The following is an 18,460-nucleotide window of genomic DNA, read 5'->3' on the forward strand; positions in this document are numbered from 1 at the left end:
TTCTTCCCACTTTGTATGGAGCACTGCTCATTTCTGGAAATCTGAAAACAGGCCTTCATGGTGGCAGTAATTAAACCATTAAGTAAAGAGCCATCATTTGTCCCAGTTGTATCAGCTAATTGCAGGAATGGTTCTGTGCTAGGACCAATTCTATTTACATAATAGATGCTTCCTTTAGGTAGTATCATTCCAAGACATAGCATTTTCATTGCTTCAAGGATGTCTTATAGACACAAAGACCTGGTTGACCTCATTTACTGCTTCTAAATTCAGTTAAACTGAGGTCATTGTATTTGGTCCTAAAAATCTTAGAAACATTGCGTGTAACCAGATATGTACTCTGGATGGGATTAATTACCTCCTGTAACACTGCGAGCAGTCGGAGTTGTTTTTGCCCAGGATGTGTCCTTCAATGTGCATGCTAAACAAATACGTGGGACTGTGTTTTTCCATTTACTCCTATGGACTGGACTATTGTAATTCATTATTATCAGCTGTCCTAAATCAATGAGAGCCTTCAGTTGATCCAACATGCTGCAGCAAGAGTACTGACAACGGAGGTATATTCAGGAAGATGGCCATCACATGCTTAGTGAATACCCGAGGCAGCAGAAACCTGAGAAAGAAGAGGAGCAAGAACAAGAATCATCATGAAAGGACAGGTGCCTGCACAGCATGTTTCACCAGCAGGCTGAAACTGAGAAATCCTACCAGTGGCTGGACAAAGTTGGACTGAAAAACAGCACAGAAACACTAATCATGGCAGCACAGGAACAAGCTTTAAGCACAAGATTGATAGAGGCTGGGGTCTACCAGGTTCAGGCTGCACACACTGTTCCCTGAGATATTCCAGCACACAGCAGAATAGTGCAAGATGCTAGCTGGCAGGTTATACGTGCCATGAGCAAGTGGCTGTCGTAGTACACAGGGACATCTGTGATGATTATGGCCTGGAAGTCCCAAGGTCGTATCCAATTATCCAGTGGGATATGGCCTTTAGGATGGTTGAAAATGACCCAGCTAAGATCCAGTGGGACTTCCAGATACAGACAGGCCAAGTTCAAGCAGAGGAAGACAGCTGTAGTGTTAGATGTAGCTATACCAAGTGATAGCAACATCGGGAAGAAGGAAGATGTGAAGATTAAAAAATACCAAGAGCTGAGAGAAAAGATGTGGAGTGGTCCCTGTGGTAATCAGAGCACTCAGGGCAGTGATGGCAAAAATAGAAGAGTGGCTAAAGCAGATCCTAGGAACGGCAGTCGCAGGAACCTAGTCCTAGGAACACCCTCAAGATCCTACGTCTCTGGTAGAGAACCCAAGTTTAAAAGATAGAGACCACCCACAGGGCAAGTGGAGCGGCCCTGTGCAACAAAGTCGTTCTTTAACAAATTAAAAACACAATGAATATAAAGTTGGGATAGACTGGATGGATGGATGCACAGCAGGAGACTGGATTTGTGCCGCTCTTCCTGAGTTCTTTAATAAACCAGTTGCTGAGATCTGACAGCTGCTTGTGCAGGTCACATCCAGGCCTTAGTGGGAAGTAAACCTGAGTGGGTTCGTTCCTAACAAGAAGTTAGAACAGTCCATTTTTCAGTTTGATTGATTATTCTGAGAAAATTATTTTCACTCATGTTAAGTCTTTCACACCTTGCAGCAGCTAATCAATGCCTAGGTCATATTTAAGACAAAGTGTTTTCCTGGTGTCTTTCAGGGACAGCGTGGTCCTAAAGGACACCCAGTAAGTATCTGAGACCTGATGTCAGTCCTCTGATTACGCACTGCTCAGCTCTTTGCTACCTTTGTAACCAACTCCTCTCTTCTTTGCTTGTGTTCTTTTGCTTTCCAGGGGGAACCTGGACCTAAAGGGGAGAAGGTGAGATTTTTATTTTTCATGTTTTTCTTTTATTATGGCTGGTGAGTGTACTACCCTTTATTTGATGAAAGAAATACTCACACCATTTAATTAAAGCATCAGAAGCATAGATTGTATATAAAAGACGGGCCATTGATTTCTGGATTCCACATTTGAAAGAGTAAATGTCTGCTTATGGCTTCCATCATGTTGTTTTTTAGAATCAGGGCAAGATAGCACAGTGCTTATCAGCTTTAACTAGCATATCTCTACAGTGTGTGGTAGCAGTAATGTAAGCAGTGTGTCAGCCTCAGAGGGCAACATTATGACACCATCAAGGTGTATGCTATCAAATTTGGGAAAACTCTTCTTGAGCTACAGAACTCAACACAGTTTTCATAGACTAAACCACACTCACCGTGTGAAAGTGATCTTTATGCCATTCAGATCATTTTTCTGATACTCTAACGATCTCTTTCTAATTCAACTTTTTTCGTTTATTCAAGGGTATCTGTGGCGATTACACACATCGGGTAAGGAAACATTTGTGCTAAACTAATTCTTTGCTGGTTCTCTTTCAGAAGAAGTCAAAGTTTAGCATATTGAGTGTGTTTGAAACAAAAAAATATATTTTTTGTTCAAGTTTTTTCTGTTATTATTATGTTCTTTTTTAAGATTAACTAATAGAGTCGTTAAAGATGACAAAAATAGATGAATGATAGGTAGCACATGTGGAACTGCAGTTCTTTTGCCCTCTGCCTCTGCAGTTCAGGTAGCTGAGGGAAAACAGGGTCCCTACCAGCAGCATGCTATAGAGACAGATGTGTATGATTGCCAGGAAAAAGAGTCTGCTATGTAATGGAGATTTGTCTGATAAATTAGCCTATTTTTAGTTAGTCTTTAAGTTTTTAAGAAACCCCTGCAGCAGTCTGGAGGGGCATTCCTACGGTATAAACACAGTCCAGGCCGCAGTCTTAGGGAATTGCTGTTTGTGGAGTTCAGATGTTAATTTAGTCTTAGTAATAATAGACAGGCAACAATGTCTTGTCAAATACTTCGTTTCCAATATTTACAGGTGAAGATGGCTCTAATACGCCACTGCCTTTTCAGTTATTCACCTAGCTCGGCAGAGAGTCAAGCTCCGCCTACCACCTCTATGCTTTTAGGAGGGTCAGGTTGAGGTGGTAAATCTGCATTGCTCTGCCTTTGTCAATTTGCACAACCTCATAATCAACATCCACCACTACCGTCACCTCAAAGGGCCTTGGGCATTTGAGTAATTTGAAGTTGGATGAAGGGACTGATGCAAGTGGATTTTCTCTGAGAATTATCTGGTTCTAGTTGTTTATTGAACAACTACCATTCAGAGTTTGGAAATGGCTGCAATCACAGCTTTGTAAGATGATGACAGATGTAACCTCAGAGGTGGTCTTTCCCTTTTCACGTAAATGGCCTCCTTGACTCCGCCCTCAAACCAGCGTTCCTCCCTGTCCAGGATGTTACATCCTCATCATTGAAAGAGTGTCCACTGGCCTGTAGGTGTGAATAGACTGCAGAGTCCTGGCCTGACGAGGTGGCTCTTCTGTGTTGTAGCCAGAGGTTGTTTGGTTTCCCCGATGTATAAATCCTGCCAATCCTCCTGCACTTACCAGCGTACACTATGTTACTCTGTTTGTGTCGGGGACCCGATCCTTGGGGCGGACCAGTTTTTGGCGCAGCGTGTTTTGGGCTTTAAAAGCCACAGAGACCCGGTGTTTAGAGAAAATGCGTCTCAGCTGCTCCGATACTAAAGATTCGATTATGTAAGCTAGGCGAATGTTAACCTCAGTTCTGTATGTAACTTTCTGTTTGATTTGATAATGAAATGGTTTGTTGCCTAAAATGACAATTTCCATGGTGTGTAGGGCCTCTTTGTGCAGGATCTTCCTCTGAAAACCCTGGCTGCATTACGATCAAGTCATACTCTGTTGAAGGTTTGTGGGTGTCTCTGAACACCCTGTTTGATAACCCTCACTGGGTGCTGCGAGGTCATGCCACAAAGAGAGCCAGTGCCCACGAACAAAGGCACTCGTCAACCTTCTGCTTTCCACCCAGACAAAAGAATAAAGATTCATTAATCAGGATCAGCTTAGTGCATTTCCTTTTGGTGACACAAAACCTTTACTGAGTATTTACTCGATGCTTTTTTTAAAAACTCCAAATACTTTTTGCTACAAGCCACAGTCACACATTCAGTCAAGTTTTATTTTGTCCCCGTAAGATATCAAAAATCCTTTAAGGAGCCTTAAATTTCCACTTGTCAGCATGTTCATTGTTTTTCAGTGTCCTTTAGTTTTGCATTTCTGATACTTTTTAATTTTTATGCATCTCAACATAAAGACAAATAAAGCCCACAGGAAAGACCATTTTTATCTGATTCATTCTTAATATTAGCAGCAGGTGACTTATATCCATGTAAAGCTGTTCTCAGTTGTGGTGGATCACTGTAATGGTTGGAGACAAAGCAGCAGACTTGCCTACTTTTACTCTTCCCTCACCTTTGCTTATAATCTGCTGTATGTATTTCCATAGAACTTCTAAGTGATCTTCTGAATAACGAGCGTGATTGGTTACATAACAAAACAGGCATCGTCTAACTGAAGTCAATCAAATGTAACATTGGATACGTGTTAAGACAGAGAAGACTGGTCAGGAATTATTTGGGGTTTACTTTATTGATAAAGGTGCTTTCGTTTTAGTGGCATCATAAAGTTTGTGGAAATATGTACGCTTTGTAAAAAGTAGGCACGTTTCATGCACTTGGGAAAACAAAGCTCTCATCACAGGTTTACTTGTACTGACCTTTTATCTGATCGCACTGGTCATCTCAACAGAAGCGACGTATTGTACAGCCCTGTGTTGGACAGTTGGCCACAGTAAGTCTGAATATGTACTGTAACTCTACTGCTGTACTCTCTTTGTGGCAAGACAGGCTCCTTCCTCTGCTCCACTGCAATCTACGGGCCTGAGTAACAGTTAATGGGGATGCTGATCCACAACAAATCCTGCACAGTAAACAGAAAGGCTCTCTGCTGGCATCTAAGAAGCAAAAAAAATTCAGCATATAATTTAGAGCATATCAGTGCATGGACCATCCCCTTTGCAGCTTCAGGCCTATAGTTTGCTTTACTGGGGCCTCTTTTTTAGATTTCCTTTCTTCAGCCTTGTTTCCTTTTTTCTAATTTGACTTCCCATTTCCTTTCACCCTCATTTCTTTTTTCCTCTCTATCCCTCCCCCTCTATCCGTCTTTCTCCTCTTCTACCCTGTTTCCTTTCTTTGGCCTCCTGGTGACCTTTGCCCTGTGACCTTTTTGCATCGCTGGCCACCTGTGCTTTGTGACTTCCCCCCAGCAGATGTTGCCCATCACCGTGCGCAACATGCCCTCAATAAGCCCTCTAATATTAAAACGCCTCAAGGTACAATTGTGTATGTCCCCTGCTTGCCATCCAACTTCTCTTCCTTCCCACAGCTTCTCTCTGCTGCCATCCGTGTGTGTGTGTATATATGTATATATATGAAGGTGTGCATAAAGCTGGACAACAATGGTACAAATATTGTGTTGCATAGCTTGTGTAGCATTGAATTAAGATAAGATGATGGTTAATTAAATGTCTCTGTATGATGGTCTCTAGAGTCACAAGTAAAATGGTGTTCTTGAAGGTTTTCATATTTTACACCAGCCTCAATTATGTGATTGGTTTTCAGAGCTTTTGGATACTTAGGGTTTTTTGACCTCATTGACAGGGAGGACATTCACGTCATTGAATAAGAAAGGCACTCTTTCTATTCACAGTCTTCTTGATCCACACTGCTAACTGTGGACAGCAGTCCAGAAAATGAAACCTGTGTGATTGTGTTATTGCTAAATGACTCTTTGGTCACTTTTGGAGCATCTATTGACCATATGCTTGCATATCCTGTCAGCTGAGGGTCACAGGTCAAGCATGTAGAAACTGGGTATTAATTGAAAAAAGTCATTGTTCTCCAGCATAATAACTGCTCGCCCTGTTCCTTAGCTTACCTTGCTCTCTCCAACACCACAGCACTTGCTCCCCACCCTTTATTGAATTGATTGCAGTGTAGTGTGAGGTTGTTTGGACATGGCTGGTGTGGCTCACTGTAGAATGACAGGTTTTAACTCAAACTCTCTTAGCAGGGCGAGCCTGGAATACAGGGGCCTGCGGGACCTCCGGGGCCACCCGGTCCACCGGGAACACCGGGATCGGATGGGGCCAATGGCCCACCGGTGAGTCTTAATCTGAGTTTACCTCTTTATATATCCTCTGGTGTCACGCACCATGGTGTCAAATTTAAATTTAACAGACTTTTCCATCTCAGACAAGATTTAAGAGACTCACTAGTATAAAGGTTCACTTTATAGGAATTTATTTACTGTTATGCTCTCACTAGAGGGAGGGGCATAATGTAATTGTTCACAAGATTATGACATGGCTCGTATAGTCTTTGTAAAACAAAGTTTTATGTCACACAGGGTAAACCTGGGGAGCCAGGCAAACCTGGAAAAGACCCAAGGGTAAGCATTAGTGTTGTGACTCGTCATGTTTTTCTAGAGCCTTCACATTATTAATTCATGCAACACTAACGTTCTTCTTCCTTCTTTATGCAGCTCTTGCCCGGACTAAAGGTGAAAAAACATTCATTCTAATACAAAGTGCAAAATAAAAACAGCATCACTGTAGCCCGCCGTGATGAATTTAGAGTTGTAGGAGTCAAACAGGCCACATGACACCAAGTCAGAAAGTTTTCACTGCGCCTGATGCAAACGCTCCACGTGATGCATTAATTCTTATGGATTGTTTGAAAGCAGGAATGTGAACTGTGAGCTCAGATGTGACGCAGAGACGTGAAATGCTTACTGCGGTAAATCAAAGCTGAATGTATAGATGCTTTATACATATATACTTATTGTTTTATGTCTCCAGGGTGAGCCAGGTGTGCCAGGACAAAAGGTGAGCTCCCTTCTGTGTTTTACATTTAAAAAGTATTATTTCAACTATGCTGCTGTGAAATGCATATTCCAGTAGACACATTTTTCCTTATGAACAGAAAGAAATGACCACTTATTTACTAATGATGGACGTATGTATCGTGTAGCTGCGTACGATCAAAGCAGAAAGATTAAGGAAGTAGTATTTTATTTATTTTTATTTTAGTATTTTATTTTTATGTTCATATATATTTTTACTTTAAAAGGGAAATACAGAAATAGGGCTCAGTTTTAATAGGTTTCGAGACACCACTTCTCACTTTGATCATCTGTTGGCTGTTACTGTGCTTTCAGTGTTTATTAGTGTTATTATTTTGGTGTTTGTATGTGTGTCTGTTTGTCTCCACAGGGGGATCGAGGTGATGTTGGCCCTGCAGGCCCAAAGGTATTTACCTTTCTTCTGCTTTATGTTTGACCCAAAGCATCAGGAGAAACTCTCCAACACACTCTAAGCTTTTAAGATCATCCTCTAAGGTTTGAGGACAGTTTGCAGGATACAGTAGCTTGCTCCAAGAGATCTATTCTCCTGATGACAAGTGCCTTTGAACCCTATCACTGGTGACAATATTACTATTTATTTATTTATACTGTTTATTATTTACAGTTGCGGATGCTGTGGTTTTCCTTGCTAGTCTTCTCTCTCTCTCTCCTTCTGTTAACTCTCTTCCCATTTTCTCTTTCTTTCTCTGTCCTGTCCTCCGGTCCTGTCCGTTCTCAGTGTAATAACTCAAAATGAAAAAAATAAATAAATAATAATAATAAAGGTCAAATAAAATATGTCAATCAAGTGGACCAGTAAAGCTGTACTGGTTTACATGGGAAAATAAATCCTTCAGACTGTCCTTGTCCTTCACACAATGATTCTGATTGCTCTAATGTGGACAGGACATACAAAAAACAACAAAGACAATATTATTATTAGTTTGTGTCTTTGTCCAAACTGTATAATCGAATAAACAGTTGTAGATTTTAATGTCTCTGCCATCTGGATATGAACAGTTATAGCAACGAATTCACAGTATAAATCTATAAGATGTGATTTTGCCCAAGAGCTCAAACGTTCAGCTTTTCTTGAAGCTGGCACTTGTGAAAATAAGCTGCTGCTCTCCTTCTGTGCAGATTATTGTAAATGTTAACCTTCCATCTTATCTGTTTTCTGCCATGAGCCCATCAGCTCACTGACATGAAACGTTACTCACTGAAAGGACTACAAAATATCGTGTGCGCCATCTAGTGGAGAGTATAATTATTGTTAAACTTACAGCATTGTTATCTGCTTCACAGGGAGTTGGGGGAGACCAAGGAAATAAGGTAAGAGGAAGTAAAATAAGGCACCTTTTGTTTTTTCTGAACTACTCACTTTAGTAAAGTAAAGCTGAGTTCGAAGCTGAAGAGCCCGACACAGACTTCTCTTCATAGTTTCTGGCCTTAATTCCACGAGAGGATTTAATTCAGTTCTATAGTTTAAGCAGCTAACAAGAGGAGGCTGTAGCTCTACTTCTGTCAGCTCCCTATCTCCCTGTGGTCTGTTTCCCCTTGGATGAAGTGGACTGTCTGCTTGCTTGAGCTAATGTTTCCATGCACTGTGTGGGGAGGTGAAAGAGTGAGGGCGTTTCCAGAGAGAGGAGAGAGAATGAAAAATAAAGCCAAGCAGGGAGCTTGTGTGTGTGGCATTTTAAGGATTATTTATTCATGCCAAGATGGCAGATGTCGCTGCTGGAGTCTGGGTGATAGGAACATGCTTTCAATGTATGAATCAGTAGAAACAGGCTTCAAATCCTTCTGCTGTCTGTCTCTGAACACAGGAAACTGGAACTTACCTGGATGGACTTATGTCTTAGAGGCTTTACCAAAGAATAATTAAATATGAAGACATTTATTGTCTTGTTTTTCTACATGGTGGACTCTGCTTCCTCTGTCAGCACTGCAGCAGTCCCAGCAGACCTGGGCTCATAGTACATCTCTGTACTGGCCACATTAGGATGGCAGGGTATGTTTTCTCCATTAGGGGCCTCAGACAGATGGTGGCAGGAGGAAGGTTAAACTTGTATAGCATTTTGTATCCACAGGGAGCAGCAATCTGTGAAGGCTTTTACTCTTTAATAAAGAGAAAGTGATTTCACAGGCTGAACCTTCAGTGCCCAGAAATAGTTGCACAAGGAAGAATAATCTATGAACTTAGGGGAATCTCAGAGAAAACTCCTGAAACTCCCAGCAGGAAGCTCAGGTCTAATGACACACAGGGAACAGACACATCCAACACCTCCATCAGTCATTGTTGCAAAATACTAACATAGGTGGTGTTTCTGATTCTTATTAAAATTGTCTGTTCTGCTCCCAGTTTTTTTAAATACAATAGCAGTAAGATACTGGATTTCATGACCAGGAGAAGTGTGTGCCCACAGTGGCACTTCAATTTCCTTCACTGCAAAGGAGGAGGAACAATTAAATAGCCGGAGGAAATGATGAAGAATAAGAATAAGCAGGAGGGAGATAGACATTATTTCACACAAGTCATTCTGTTATCCAATCCAGTGTCTGACTTTATGAAGACATTTTAGTTGCTTAGTTGAACTTTACACATTGTTGACGGTTCATCTGCTCATGATTCGCAGCAGGAAGGACTTGCAAAGGATAGAAACAGACTAGAGGTGGCTAGAACAATAGTAAAGTAAACTGTGCAAATCTAATTGAAAAGACATTTAAAAGTTGCTAGAATACGAGGTATTCAGTATGACATGGTGACTGCACATATACTTTCATTATGCAAATGTACTGTTTATAAGATTTGGGGAAACCTGCAGTCAGCGGAGACTGAAGAAGTCACCTGGATGAGTGACGAAACGTTTTTCCCACAAAACGCTACGTCCAGATGAACAGAATCAACTTTTGGAGATGCACATATGCTGTATTTTTCAGATGAAACTTTTCAGTGGCGTTGTTCTTGTTTCTGTGTCTTTGTGACACATTGAATAGGTGTTGAAGCAGATACTGTCACTCGTTGGTGCACACATGGAATTTGTAAGCGGTTATGGAAACTCTGGCAGTAGGTGTGTCTCCTTGTGCTTCTTGACTGTCACAGGACACTGGGCTGCAACACAAACACAATGAAAGCAATACTGCAGTGTCATCACTGGCTGATTACTGTCTCTTTCAGTGTAAGAGTTGCCGATAGGTCTTAAAGGTATCCATATGTGTACTTTGTTTTTGTAATGGAAACTTTGTCAGTGCACATATATCTACACACACTGTAGGTCACAGTAAAAAGAAGTGTTAAAATGCTAACTTTGTGAACATTGGACAAACCATTGAGTTTACTAATGGGAGACTTTGGGATCATCTCAAGTGAACTCTTGTGTTTTGAACCACCACATCCCAACTGAATGGTTGTCCTGTAAAAGTCCAGCAGCCATTTCTAGGGGAACTCTGCTCACTGTACTTTCTCAGCAGAGCGATCTTTGTTGGGCTTTTTTGACCAGTCTTGAGGTGCTGAAGGTCCATGTCATATCACTGTAAGAACAAGAAGCACTCGGAGAGCACAACCTCCATTACAGCAGCAATTAGTCAATGAAATTTTAAAAAGTTATTAGATCTTTAAAACAGCTAAACACAGGCATTGCATTTTCTGCAGAAGACTCATATCTGCACAGCTGAAGTGTTTCAGTCCAACTTTGACTCAAGATCAAGAGGGGCAGCGATCATGATTAGCAACAGTAAACAATTTACGGTTTATAATGTAAAGGCTGATTCAACTGGGTGACATGTGATTGTGGCTGGAAAACGATGCTTCTTTGCACCTAACTAGGACAATCCTGCACTATTAATGAACAATTTCTCATTTACAAAATATGTCGACCCATATTCTTATAATTCACAGCGATGTAAACTGTGTCCTCTCACCTTTCAGTGCTCTTGGGGGGGCATCCCTGTCAAAGTCCGCCCAAACTATGTTATTTATTTATTGATTGATTGAAAGTAAGGTGGCTGATGTGTGGCATGTTCGTAACCCAGCTTCAAGAGCATACTCTTTCTTCTCCATTAAGCATATTCATGCGTTGACAAAGTCTAATACATTTGATCATGTGAATGCGATTATGGAGGTATAGTTATCTCAGATCATGGGCCACTGAGTATGAACATGATCATCCTTAGAACACAATCTATAAAAGTAGAGTCTAAGCAGACATTTAATTTTCTATTTCTCTCAGAAGAAGATCATGTCATCTTTGCATCATCTGCAGCTTACTTAAGAAGCTTACTTAAGAGGTAACCAGTTGCGACAGATGGCCACCCCTCCCTAAATCTATATGGGTAATATAACTTTATAAGGCTTATTATGAACATATGCTATTAAGTCTAAAGCAAGAGCTGGACCACTGGAACACGCTACGTCTTTCTTTAGGAAAATGGATCACTGCCATCAAGATGTGTGTGAATCCTAAATTCCATTAGACCATCACTGGATTCAGACCATCCAACAGCAGAGGGCGGTGAGGACAGAGCCAACGAATTTAATCTGCTCAACAGATTCGACGCTGCAGTTAATGCTCACTCCCCTCACACCCCTCCCCCACCATCCCTTTCATTCATGACCAGGTTCAGAGACAAATGAGGAGACTCCACTCAGGCAAGTCTGCATCAATGATGCCACCTCCCAGGCCTGAGGATTACAGATCTGTGGTGCTGACATTTCTCATCATGAACCTCGATCAGTTCCATCCTCTGGTCAGACCACACCTGAACCCCCTTCACTTCACTTACCAGCCCCACTCAGAGTTGTGGAGCTGCTCAACCTTATCTACATTTTCATGTTTTTTTACATTTTCATCAATTTCCATCAGGCCGACCCTGCTGGGTAAAAAGCTGACCGTGGTTATCAGCCTGCTTCCTTGGGGGTTGTGGTCCAAGGTGACTTGGGCCTCTTTGTCATGGGGAGGGAGCTCTGCTGGTTATCAGGGGGTTCTTGGGCACTTTGGCCAATCTCAGGTCACGCTGACATGGTCAGCTTCCGGCAGGTTGGGCTGCCCCTTGCCTCTGATTCTCTGGGGCTCTTGTCTTTTGGCTGTGAGGGCTCAGTTGGGGGCCTTCATTCTTCTTCTGGGGTGCAAACAGTTCTTATAGATATGTGGCCTTGGGTCTTGAGTACTTTGGGGAGCTGTAGATGGCCCAGGTCTCCTACGTCTTTCTCTACCTCCTTCTGGCCCCTGGGGTGCGCCCTTGTCATGTCTCATCCTCATTACCAAGGATACGTCGTGATGAACACTCACAGACACTTTCTGAAAGTTTTGTTAACATGATAACTGGAGAACTAGGCAGCGTAGGATTCTTACATTCAAACCGTAGGTGCATCTACTAAAACTCTCAGATGAGTTTGAATCCCAGTGACACCTTTTCTGAACATCACCTAGAATCTACCACGAGGCGGCCACTATTATTGTTTTCACTCTTTGTGGTTCATAGTGGTTTTGTTTATTTCTGGTGGTTTTGTCATGTTTCTGTCATCATAGCTTGTTAGTAACTCACCCATTTCAGTGTGTCAGTGAATATATCCATTCCAAGATGGCTGCATGTTTTTCTTCTGGACAAGAAAGTGGAGTTTTTCTGCTTTTTATTTCTTTTGCCTTTATGTTGCCTTTATATCTCCAGCAGGTAGGCTGAACCAGGGCCTTCTAGTGTTCCTGTGTAAACTTAAAGTCATTTTTGTGGAGTGGGCATAGCCGTTATTACATATCCAATCAGTGACATGTGCTTTTCTTTTACTGGCATCTCTAGTACCCCTGATGTACCTGACGAGCAGGGATCTAGAACTTAAAAAGAATAATATTCTTGCCTGGTTGTACCTTGTTATTGTTGTAATACCTGGATGTCTGTAAAACTAAAATTATTCTGTATGATGGTTTGTTTTTGTCTTTCTGTGCTGCTGGATTTTGCTCCCTCTTTGACAGAATGTGTAGTCTTAATGATTGTTTTTATGAAACTGGCTAATTCTACCAATCATTTCTATCAACCTTCATATTGCCACTATTTGTTCAATTCATGAAACAGTAAATGTTTAACTGTTAGAAGCCACGGACAGAACTGTTAGACAACAATGTCCCCCAGGTCCACTTACCAGCTTACTATGTATTTATTTGCTCTGGAACTGCTGACAGTATTATTCAGTGGACTGATTATTCTTGTTTGTCATGGAGATAAAATTGGAGATAACAGTGTATGCCATTGGTTAAGACTTGTTCTATATGCATGACAGGGAGAGAAAGGAGAGCTGAACACTGGAGCCCTGGGAATTAAAGGAGAGCCTGGTTCACCAGGACTGCCAGGACTAAGAGGACCCAGAGTGAGTGAAATACAATGCCATGAAACAGCAATGCAATTGTTACTTAAAAAATGCTTAAGTAACTCTAACTCTGTGATGTTACTGCATAATATTAGAATATTTTTATTACAGGGCGACAAAGGATCCCAGGGAGAAAAAGTAGGATAAGAGCATTAGAAATTAATTTTGAAAGGGCCTTTATTCAGAAAAATATGAATCCTATAGAATATTTATGCCTAACCAAAGTCTTATGTCTTACATCAACTAATAGGGGGAAGCAGGTCTTCAAGGCCCAGCTGGCCCAAGGGTAAGTTCTGGATGAAATAAAAGTTTTTATTAACATGTGTCCACTGAGTTGACAAATGGCACGTCTGCACCTTCTAGGGTCTGCCAGGCCCGACTGGGGAGCCAGGAAGGGCTGAAATCCAGTATGAAAATGTATGTTGCTTCATATGAGTTTCACTTTCTCAGCTACAAAGAAAGTAAAACATTAAATAAAGCATTAGTAACATTTAATATTTCTTCACAGGATATCCGCAACATCCCCCTGATGGTGAGTATTTTCTAGATTGTATTGCACAAAATGCAAACATATCTCATGACTGAATCTCTCATCCTTATAGGGCCCTCCTGGATTACCTGGACCTGCAGGGACACCTGGAATCCCTGGAGCCAAGGTAGGAGAGTATTTGAGAATAACACAATGCCAGATGATGCTTGCACGCTGTATAACTAAACATGCATACTTTTGTCATCATTCACAATGAATATATGGTAATGTGCATATTTTACACTCCCCTATGGTTTCAGTTTTTTTGTTCTGTGGTCTACACAGGCTGGGGTTTGGTGATAAATTATTTTTCTCTGCTTGTCCATCAGGTGGATAACTAAAAATCTTGTGTAGTAAATTTGACATTGGCAATGACAATTTATTAATGTGCTACATTATTGTGTTACTGTGTGAGAATGTTGCAAGACATTTTTATTAGTGACCATAAATGTCTTTTATTTGATCTATCTTCTAGCCTTGACACTCTGCCCTCTGTTCATGCATAGCACTCACAACTTATTACTGACTCTGTGGTGGAAGAATCTGTAGAATTGTTTGCTAATAATCTGAGACTGATGGTATAAAACTGGGTGCAGCTTCCTTCATTTCAGATTGTACCGGACAAAGTGGCATCTCTCAAATCTCCTCCTCGGATCACTGAATCTATCTGCAGTTTTAGGTGACGTTGCTGTAGAGCTGAGCAGCTGTGGAAAGCCAGAAAACTTAAGGCACATAAGGGTTATTAAAAGGAAAAAATTCCTTTTAATAAAAAAGAAAATGATAAAAAATGTGAGAGTAGGAAAAAGAGATCCTAAGGTTTTCTTTGATACACAGAATAGCATTGTTTGTCTTTTCAGATACGGATTGTAACAACTTTTTAACATTTTTCCAAGAATTGGATAAATTGGACTGTCTTAACACAATTAATGGCTGGATGGCAAACAATTGGCAAACAATTTTCTGCAGCTTAATACAGACAACAGAGCATTAAGGCCCAAATCAGACAACGTTTGGTGTCTTTCTCATCCACTGTAAAAGCTGCTGCTCGGACACTTGGGTTCGTTTCTGATCAGTCTTTGACTTTTGATGCCCAAATCAAGTCTGCGAGCCGTTGTTTCTTTCTTCACTTAAGAAATATCACTAAACTCAGGACTTTTGTCTCTAAAGGTGAATTGGAGATGTTTGTTCATGCTTTCATCTCCTCCAGATTAGACTATTGTTATCAGGACATGTGACATGTAAATGGACTTATTCTTATATAGCCCTTCCCTATTCTACCTGAGCACTGACAGTGCCTCATTCACCCACTCATACAAGCAGTTTTTCCCTATTCTGTTTCTACATAACTGCTAACATTCGCACACATTCATACTCCAGTTGAGGTTAGTATCCTGCCCAAGGATACTTGACATGCAGACTGGAAATGAACCACCAAACTTCCAATCAGCAGATGACCTGCTCTACCTGCAGCCAACCCAATGCGACATTTTACATAATAGCATGAATGTCTAGTCTGGTATTGCTTAAAAATGTTGATTCTGAGTCTGCATTAAAACAAACAAACAGGCTGTGTTAAAAGAGGTTTCTTTTTCAGTCATAATGACATTGGTGTGGATGTGCAGTTATTGTAAACGAAGACAATTGTCTGGTTTGCCTAGTTGGTAATGCGACCTTGGTTTGTCCTTAGGGTGAAGTTGGTCTACCAGGTCCACCAGGACTGGATGGAGAGAAGGTAATATTATGTTATCTCCATATTATTGCTCAGGTCTGATTTTATGAGGTTCCTAAAATCCAAGAGTGTGGGTGATAATTACACTTAACCATCACTGATTTGATATAACACACATTTAATTCATACAGATTTCTGTTGTTTACATTTAATAAAGTGGAGCAACTTATGATCTTCTATTTTCAGGGACCTCGAGGGAAGCCTGGAGAACCTGGTCTCCTGGGCCCAGCAGGTCCTGAAGGTCCCAGAGGAGAGGGAGGTGTCATGGGCTTTCCAGGACCCAAAGGCACCAAGGGTGACATGGGTCCATCTGGATCACCTGTAAGTGACTACGTTAACCACACAACTGTCTGTGAAGTTCCACATTATCACTGTTCCACATCGTTGTCATCCAGAGGGTACGTCTTGGTCTTTCTCGCTACACTCTTATCTAATTAAAGACTTGGAAGAGACCCCGAGAGTGTCAAAGACTGGAAGTTGGAGTTCTGTGCAAGAAATTAACTGATGCATTTGCTATATTTGGTGGATCAGGACATCTTATTTTAAGATTTCTTCTAACAAATTTATTGGGGGAAAAATACAGATTGTTTGGAATCTGTCAATGCTGGGACATATTTTTAATATCTGTGCATGTTTGAAGTAGATCTTTCATTTCCAAAAAATATTTATTCATTAAAAACTATTTACTGAACTTGGAGGATAGAAATAATGTCTCTATCCTATAGTGTTAGTATCAATCTGATATCAGAACAAATATTTGGATTGATCAGCCCACCTTTAGCAAACCATCTCAACCTCGCCCGAATGCACTTCTGTGCAGTTTTCTGTGAAATGCTGTTGCGTATTTTAAAATCTCAGTTTCCCTTTTCTTCCATCCTCATGTTTGCGTTCACAACATGTTCTTCTTTGTTAGTATTGAGTGAAGTCTTGGCAGACGGTAGAGGCGATACTGCCCCCATCGCTTCCTGAAGCTTATTGCAGTTACAAAAACACATTTACGTGATATTAGTATATGACCTGTCAATGATGAAATTGTGCATCAACAAATTTTTATAGTCGACGACATTATGATTATGCCGATGAACTGTTGCAGCAGTAATTAGGTGTATTATATATTTATGAATTTAATATGCTTAGAAACCTTGTAGATCTTCACTACTTGGGTGAGATTTGCTGTATAAGACTCGGGCTATGCAACAGATGTCTGACAGTAAGATATACAAAATGTAAAACAAAGTAGGCACCAGGCCCCAAGCATAACTAAGTGACCTTATAGTACACTGAAATGTTCCCCTAAAAAATGGTTCCTGTGTACGATGCTATGCAGTGTTGCCTCTCAAGCTGCAAGAGATGGTTGGTTAGATGGCTGTGAGGTAGTGAAATGCTGTACTCCAAGTGCTGTATCAAATCGCACAAGTGTAGTATGAAATCACAGATGCCCTGCAATAGTTTTGTAAAATATGGAAATATATCACGAACCCTTTGTCCCTGTGTCTTTCCCACATATTGTTACAGGGTCCAAAAGGTGAACCTGGAGATGGAGGAAGGTTAAAATCGGTAAGGATTATTTATAAACGGAGTTTTATAATTTTCTGCTTGTCAGTGCCTTATAAGCACTACTTTTAAAACTGTGTATACCCTGCCTTTAGATCTATGGTCCTCCAGGACCCCCAGGACCAGCTGGCCCAGCAGTAAGTCAGATATGCCGCGTAACTCTTATCTTTAAAAACAAAAGCAATGCATAACTGTAAAGGTGTTTCGTGTGACACACTAACCATGTTTTTAAATGATAAATAGGATGCTTACCTCCTGTCCTTATTGTCTTTATACCCAGTTTGAGCACTTAAAGCATGTTTCTCGTTCACCCAATCACACACACATTCACACAGTGCTTATCTATGTCTAAGCAATTTATTTAGCATTTACATGCACATTCACATGGATACACTGTGGACAAATTGGGGTTCAGTATTTTACCCAAGAATACTGTGAAAGATGACTCAAAGAGCCGGGATTGAGTAGCAAACTTCCTCTACAACCTCAGTGTGATCTAATGAGCCTTCTAATACGTTCAAATACATAAACAAGCAATACCATCAAAACCACCTGCTTAATATGGATGATTGGTGTAAAGTTTGGGACGAAGTTGGAGCCACAGACTGGAGCATTACTGCAGGGCCTCAAACAGTGCCCTGTGGTTTGAAATCTAAACTCCCCAAATTCCACCAACATGTTAAGTGTCCTAGCAGGGGGGACAGGAAGCCGGACCATGTGTACATGGTCTTACGTTTATGTTGCCCTGTGGTCAGTCAGGTCCCACACCTGCTCGTAACAAGCTGTACGTGGATGCTACATGTGAAATTAGCATGACTCCCTTTAAACATCAAGTTCAACGTGTGGCTTGAAGGCCAAAACGGCAGATAGTTCCTGTGCTATGGGATGCACTAATCAGCATTTATTTACAGCTGCCAGAAGGGCACAAACATGTGAGGACACATCTCTTTACCTGCCTTACAGGCCAAATCGCACTAATCCCCACAACAATCCAGGCTGTCAATGGTGGCTAATTTGAACTCCAGGAATGGTTAGCCTGACACTGGAAAAACACTCTTTCAACTTTACTGTTGTGACATGACGTTAATGTGACAAATTAGTACTACTGGAACTTTTCTAGTCATACACAGTGAAAGCATAAGATTTAGGTGTGGTAGTTTATTTAAGATAGCTATGCGACACTTACCTTTGCTTTAATGATGAACACTTTCTTGTTCTTCAGCTTCCACCAGTGTTGGTCAAGTTACTTGAAAAAAGTAATTAGTTACTGATTACTTCTCCAAAAAAGTAATCCCTTAACATGGCAGTAACACTGCCCATCTCTGGCTTCCACATAGCAATATTATTTACCCATCCAAATTGAAAATAGACGTAGAAGTCCATAGTTTGAAAGGTTTCATCCTGGCAT

At 41.0% G+C, this 18,460-nt stretch overlaps 1 protein-coding gene across 4 annotated transcripts in view; it reads left to right on the forward strand.

Moving 5' to 3' along the window:
• col13a1 (collagen, type XIII, alpha 1) overlaps positions 1 to 18,460 on the forward strand; it is a 108,186-nt gene that overhangs the window by 57,643 nt on the left and 32,083 nt on the right. For 2 of the 4 annotated variants that reach the window (XM_084947844.1, XM_084947843.1), the window contains exons 10-28: positions 1,715 to 1,741; positions 1,850 to 1,876; positions 2,362 to 2,388; positions 5,249 to 5,311; positions 6,049 to 6,141; positions 6,388 to 6,429; positions 6,523 to 6,540; positions 6,839 to 6,865; positions 7,253 to 7,288; positions 8,188 to 8,214; positions 13,154 to 13,378; positions 13,491 to 13,526; positions 13,604 to 13,657; positions 13,749 to 13,772; positions 13,843 to 13,896; positions 15,457 to 15,501; positions 15,685 to 15,819; positions 17,014 to 17,055; positions 17,148 to 17,189. In XM_084947844.1, the coding sequence (XP_084803970.1) occupies positions 1,715 to 1,741; positions 1,850 to 1,876; positions 2,362 to 2,388; positions 5,249 to 5,311; positions 6,049 to 6,141; positions 6,388 to 6,429; positions 6,523 to 6,540; positions 6,839 to 6,865; positions 7,253 to 7,288; positions 8,188 to 8,214; positions 13,154 to 13,378; positions 13,491 to 13,526; positions 13,604 to 13,657; positions 13,749 to 13,772; positions 13,843 to 13,896; positions 15,457 to 15,501; positions 15,685 to 15,819; positions 17,014 to 17,055; positions 17,148 to 17,189 (1,044 nt within the window). The remainder of the gene's footprint in view (positions 1 to 1,714; positions 1,742 to 1,849; positions 1,877 to 2,361; positions 2,389 to 5,248; positions 5,312 to 6,048; positions 6,142 to 6,387; positions 6,430 to 6,522; positions 6,541 to 6,838; positions 6,866 to 7,252; positions 7,289 to 8,187; positions 8,215 to 13,153; positions 13,379 to 13,490; positions 13,527 to 13,603; positions 13,658 to 13,748; positions 13,773 to 13,842; positions 13,897 to 15,456; positions 15,502 to 15,684; positions 15,820 to 17,013; positions 17,056 to 17,147; positions 17,190 to 18,460) is intronic. The other 2 variants (XM_084947845.1, XM_084947846.1) reach the window with 2 other exon arrangements.

Source organism: Perissodus microlepis, chromosome 13, assembly GCF_051167445.1.
Source record: "Perissodus microlepis isolate ML-2025 ecotype Zambia chromosome 13, ASM5116744v1, whole genome shotgun sequence".
In the NCBI taxonomy this organism is placed as follows: Eukaryota; Metazoa; Chordata; class Actinopteri; order Cichliformes; family Cichlidae; genus Perissodus; species Perissodus microlepis.